Here is a 6094-nt window from a genome sequence, read left to right on the forward strand (position 1 = left end):
GTGGTAGTGCTTGTTTTGTCGCTGCCTGAAGGCAACGACAGGACGTAATTTAGATTTTGTCATAGAATGCTACCCAAAAGAAAAGAAAAAGAAAAAGAAAGGTATCAATTTTTGGTCTGTCTGGGTTTCCATCACGCTGTTTTTCTCCATGCTGAGATGGAATTCCCACCGCTGGGCTGGACTTCTCCAAATGTTTCTGATACAGAGACGGGTAAAAATGATGGGGTCGGGGAACCGAACACAAAGGTGGGCTGCAGGTGTCTGGTCGTGTTTTTGTTTTCCTGTTTGCCTCCCTTCTCCATCTCCCTCCCCTCCCCCACCCGGACTGCCCACCAGCGCTGTGCTTGCCTCCCTCCCTCTCTCTCTCGGTCTCCTCTCCTTCTCCTCTCGCCCCCCTCCTCTCTCTCTAATAACTCCTCTCACTTTTGTGACGACGACTCTGTCTCTCTGACTGTCTGTCTTTCTGTCTTTTTCACTGCACGCTCGCCTGAAGTCCGTGGTGCGGGGGCGGCGTGTCGGAGCTGACGTTGCCGACCTGGGAGTAGACATCGTCGGGCGTCTGCTGCTGGATCCCAGGAGGGGTCATCCGCTTCTCTTTCTGCCTTCGATTGCAAAACCAAACCCTGACCACTTCCTTCTCCAGCTGCAGGCTGTCCGCTAGGTTCGTAATCTCCTGGGCGGAGGGCTTGGGGCATTTCAGAAAGTGGCTCTCCAAAGCCCCCTTGACACTCACCTCGATGGAGGTCCGCTTCTTCCTCTTCCTGCCCTGCGCGGCGATCTTGTCGATGCTGGTCGGGCTGCCCGTGGACGAGTCGGCTTCCTCCAGCCACTTATTTAACAAGGGCTTGAGTTTGCACATGTTCTTGAAGCTGAGCTGGAGGGCCTCGAAGCGGCAGATGGTGGTCTGCGAGAAGACGTTGCCGTACAGGGTGCCCAGCGCCAAGCCCACGTCGGCCTGCGTGAAACCCAGCTTGATCCGGCGCTGCTTGAACTGCTTGGCGAACTGCTCCAGGTCGTCCGAGGTCGGCGTGTCCTCATCCGAGTGCGGATCGTGGCTGTTCAGGCCGCCGGCACCGCCGCCGCCGTGGTGCTGGTGCGGGTGCGGATGATGGTGGTGGTGGTGGTGATGGCCCGGGTGGTCGCCCAGCTCTGGCGTGTCGCCCCTCACCAAGCCCGGGTGCACTAGGCTCTGGCTGCCGGGCGGGGGGCTCAGCATGCCGTTGACCGTGAAGCCGCCGGGTTGCGAGTAGATGAGCGATTGCTGCTGCTGCTGGCTGGCCATGGAAGGCAAGTGGGCCGCCGTGGTGGACCCCCAGTGGCTCTGGTGCGGGGGGCCCAGGTGCGGCGGCGGGGGCCTGTGGTGCAACGCCGCGCTCGAGTGCAGGTCGTCCCGCCCGCCGCCGCCGCCGCCACCTTTCACGTCGGGCTGCTGCTGCTGCTGCTGCGCCTGCTGCTGCTGGGGGCTGCCCGTCATGCCCACCGGGCTGCTGGACCAGGGCGAGCCGGCTTCCACGGCGGCTGCGGCGGCGGCGGCAGCGGCGGCGGCGGCGTGGGGCAGGGCTGTCACCCACTGGTGCGCGTGGCTCAGCATATGGCCGCCGTTGCTGGCCGCCATGGCGCCCTGCATGAAGTCACTCTGGACCATCTTCACGGAAGAAGGGTCGGTCCGGTAGCCCCCGCCGGACACCGAAGTGACGGCCACGCTGCCTGGCTGCATCCCCCCGCCGGAGTCCGAGTGGACGATGGAGCCCGCCGACAGGATGCTGTTGCTTGGCAGGTAGGGGTTAGACGCCGCCGTAGCCATCGCCGCTGCTGCTGCTGCTGTTTTTCCCCCCCCTCCACTTCGCACTCCAGCCTCCGCAGCCAAGGAGCGTGGGAGGAGAATCCTCGCCTGCCCGCCCGCGCGCCCGGCCGCCCGCTCGGCCGGCACCGAGGCGAGATCCGCGCCGTGCGCACCTTCCTGGGCTTGCGGTTCCTTCTTCAGAAAAGGCAGCCCGACCCCAGCGCTTCCTCGGCTCCCTCCGAACAGTTCTTGCTATTTACCTGTCAGCAGCAGCCAGTATATTGCAGCGGAGGGGGGAGAAACAGAGGGGGGGGAGAAATAGTGCGAAAACTAGGGGAGGGGGGGTCACCCCACAATAGCTCCCCCTTTGCCTTTCCTTTTCTCCCTCAGGAGCATAGTTCTCTCGCAGTTTCTAGGTTGTTGTTGGTGGTTGTTTCTCTTCCCCCAGGAAAGTTTCTTTCTTTCCCCCCGTTTTCCCTCTTGTAAGGCTTTGTAAGGCGGTAAGTAAAGGCGGGTGGGCTCCTTTCTTTCGTCCGTCACGCGCACCCGGTCTCTCTCTCTCTCTTTCTCTCTTTCTCCTCCCTCCCTCTCTCTCTCTCTCTCTCTCTCTCTTTCCGCCGGCGCGACTAGCTCCTCGATGGTCTCGCTTGCCTTCCTTTTCTCTAACACACAAGTTTTGTTTGTGTCCTAAGAAAACTTCTGGCGTGGCTGGCGGCGGAGGCGAAGCTGAGGAGACTGCATGGCTCAAAGTTGACGTCCGGTTGAAGCGCCCGGATCCCTTGGAAACAGGAGTCCTTTGGCAACCTTTTTGCGAGAGTCTGGAGGAGACATTTTTCCTCGCCTTTTTCTGCCTTCCCTCCTTCGGGATGCCTCTTTCTTCCTCCTTCTCACATGGGGAAAGGAATCGCGGGCAAGGCGTCCTTTCTTCCTTTTTCTCCAAGCAAAACCAACCAAGGAAAAAAGTTTACGGTTTCTGACCCCCCTCTAATCGGGGCAGGACCGGGGTGGACGGGAGGGAAGAAGGCGAGGCGGCGGTTCAGCTGCTGTGAGGGAAGGTTTGGAATCGCCTGGGCGAGAAGAGATGAGCGGCGGCGTGCGCGCATATAAGGTATCCTTAAGCCACGAACTCCAGTGGGGAAGTTGGCTGCCAGGTTCGCGAAGCGTCCGTGCTCCGGCGGTGCTGGAGTAGAGCAGCTCAGCTCAGTAATGCTCTTCCCTCGTTGCCGCTGCTGGTGTGCTGCCGCCGCCGCCGCCTGCTCTCCTCCCCCTCCTCCTCTCTTTCTCTTTCTCTCCCTCTGACAGTTCTCTCTCCGTCCCTCCCTCGCAGAGCAGGGACTGTCGAATGTTTACCCTCAGCCGAGAGCGCGCGCACCACCACCACACTTTCCCAAATACAAGGAAGTCGAGCGCGAGGGCCCCTGCTGATTGGCTACCCGCTGAGTGATTGACAGGCCCGGAATGACTGGCTCAGGACGCGAGGCCCCCCTTCCGGCCGTTCCGATTGGTTGCTTTTTAATTTAGGCAAAGTGTCGTGGAGGCTGGAAACCTGCCCTACCCCCCTCCCCTCCTAAGCCCCCCCTCCCCTCCCTTGGTTTCCTCTCTCTAGCGTTGTCTCCCTCCCCTCGCTTCCCTCCTCCTTCCGAGGACCTACAACATCTTAACTCTTGGAGCCCGGCGAATAAATCGGAGTTTTCCCGGCTCTGAGCTGAGAAGAGGGAGGCGAGAGAAAAGCAGGAGGAGGCGCGCGCGCGGGTGGGGGGGGGGGGAGTGAGCCAAGAGAGGAAGGGAGGAGGAGGAGGAGGAGGAGGATAAAGAGGAGCGGGGAAGAGCGGGTTGCTGTGGTGGTGGTAGGAAAAGAAAATCCACGATATAATATTTTACTTGCGTGCATAAAATTCCTCTTATGGGCGCTTAATCCGTGTGTCGGGGGGATTGCCCCCATTCATTCGCTCGGCCCCGTCGGTACAAGGGAGGAAGGCTTGTCTCCCGGCATCTTTCAAAGTTTACTCTTCTCTCGGCTTCGTCGGATGCGTAAAGAGGGCTTTCCCCTTATTCCGACGCGGCTTCCCACTTCCCAATGGAAACCTCGGGCAAGCCGAGGCCCCCATCCTTGCAAGGCAATCGGCCTCCGGTTCCTTTGTCTGAGGCTGTCCCGGTGGCTGCGCGTCATGTGGGAAGTACAATCGCCCGGCTCACTCTCCCTCTTGGAGGAAGGAGCCTGTGCCCCGCGACCCACCGGGCCCTGGGAGGAGAACTTACCAAGTGGAAGAAAGGCGGCTCTTTCAGCACGTGCTGTGGCAAAACCCGGGGCGATGTACCAGGCGTCCTTTCAAAGCCCGACGCGCCCTCGCTGCGCTTTCCCGTTGCTTTCTAAAATATGCCAGGACCTGCCTTTCCGACTCCCCCACCCCCACCAAGGACTCTTAGTTCCTTCTAGCGGCCTTCGCCTTTTTCCAAACTCACCCCTTTTCCGAGGGTATTTTGCAGGCGGTAGATCCGGCTCCTTGGATGGCTGCTCCTCCAGCTGAAAGAGTTAAGGTGGGCGGGAGAGCGAGCGAAGAGAGACGGGGAGAGAAAGGGAGGGAGGCGGGCAGGCAGGCAGAGCGGACGAGCCGTGCGAAAGGCAGCGGCAGCGGCGGCGAGGCGACCTCGGTGAACAACGGGCAGTGAAAGTGGCGAGCCAAGCGAGGGGGACGCGGACCTGCCTGGGGATTCTGGGGAGAAAAAATAACAACACACTTTTCTGGCGTTCAATGTGGATTGGGGACTGGCGGGGCGGGGGAGGCTCCTGTCACCTTCATCTGCCCGGTCTCTCTCGCTGTCTCTTTCGGTAAAAATAAGCCCAGCGTGTTTACACTGAGAAGGGCAACACAACCCCTTCACCGTGTTCTGTCCTCTCTCCAATTCCTAGGCTTGTCACAGAAAAGTCCAACCTAGGGGAATGCCAATGGCCCCCTCCCCACCCCGGAAAAGGGAAGATATATGTGGGACTGGCCCAGTGGGACAAGGAACCCGAGACCGGCAGAGTTGGTTCAGAACTCGCTCCGGCTCCTGCTTTGTACAGTTAAAAACGACACGCCGTTTTAGGTTGGTTTCAGGGAGGGGTGGAGGTGAAGGATGGGAGACAGTAATGTGAATTATTCCGAAACCTACAGCCTCAGTTCAGGAAAGGCGAAATAGCCCGAGTTCCTTTTTTTTATTGCCCTAGTCTTTCCCGAGGTTTTCCTCTTTCCAGCCGAGTTGGTGAGATGAAGGATCGGAGACAAGATTCCATTGAATCGGTGTGAGATCTCCAGGTGCAGCCGAGTCAATAGTCGGTGCCAGAACCCCATGTTTTCTTTTCCAGCCGATTTTGCTTGGATCAGGCTCAAAAACCGAGTGAGTCTCGTGGTTTTGTTTACACTGAATGGGGAGGATAGCGGCGGTGCCATGGGGCCGTCTTTCATTAATATACAGTGAGGATTTTGTCTAAATTACTGCTATGAATTTCACAGTACATGCTTTCAAAAGCCGTCTCAGGTGGCCTGATGAAACGTGATAGCGCCTCTGCAGACGCAATAATAATAATAATAATAAACATAATAATAATAATAATAAGTTTTTTTAAAAAATTCTCCCTGAACCCTGCCTATACTCACTAAACAAAGAAGGTTACTGACTGAGTTTGACGTTTTATTTTTTTTTAAATTTATTTTATGTATAAAAGAAAACTTAATCCTCCTCATCTCCCCAACTACTCACTCCCCACCCCGCTTTCCTGTAGAGTGTGATTGCTTTGTCTGGGAAAAAAAAATCCAAAGTATAACAAGAGGAGAACAGTTAGTGCTGATTTTCATTTGCATAAATTTTCATATATTTTAGTGAAAATAATAGACTAGTGGAGAGCTGGGCTTAGTGGAGTCAGTGCAAAGGAAAATCTTTCCCTGGATCGTTGCGCTGCAGTCGAGAATGTGAATTTTCCTCCTTAATGGCAAAGCACTTAAAATACAAATTCTGTACATGCTGGAGCGCCTATTGGTAAGTGCATTTATATTTCTCTCCTTTTCTTGTTCTTACTTTTTCTTCTTCTCCCTCCCCCTCCCTTGCGTCCTGGAACAGTGTGGGTGCATGAGAGGAACCCCCCCCTCGCCTTCTCAAGCACCTTAGTGAAAGATTAACCTAAGAAAGAAAACAATTTCCAAGTGCTTGTGATGCTTGTACACTTTGGGGGGCACTGGTGTAGCACTTGGAGAAAGGGGGCGAAGAAAGAAAGACCGTCGCTAGAAAGAGAATGATTCGCATTTGGCAAAGAAGTGGTCGGAGAGGGGTGCC

At 56.7% G+C, this 6094-nt stretch overlaps 1 protein-coding gene across 1 annotated transcript; it reads right to left on the minus strand.

Annotated features, from left to right (window-relative positions):
• Window positions 1-472: 472 nt before the first annotated feature.
• POU3F3 (POU class 3 homeobox 3) lies at window positions 473-1804 on the minus strand. The gene has a single exon (XM_070943282.1). It carries the CDS (start codon window positions 1802-1804, stop codon window positions 473-475), a length of 1332 nt encoding a protein of 443 aa, XP_070799383.1.
• Window positions 1805-6094: the final 4290 nt, after the last annotated feature.

Source organism: Pituophis catenifer, unplaced genomic scaffold, assembly GCF_029215685.1.
Source record: "Pituophis catenifer annectens isolate HBS135680 unplaced genomic scaffold, rPitCat1.0.hap2 SCAF_4, whole genome shotgun sequence".
Classification (NCBI taxonomy): Eukaryota; Metazoa; Chordata; class Lepidosauria; order Squamata; family Colubridae; genus Pituophis; species Pituophis catenifer.

Excerpts from the sequence above, each read along its gene's own strand:
- POU3F3 (XM_070943282.1), bottom strand. The coding sequence starts at position 1,804 with ATGGCTACGGCGGCGTCTAACCCCTACCTGCCAAGCAACAGCATCCTG.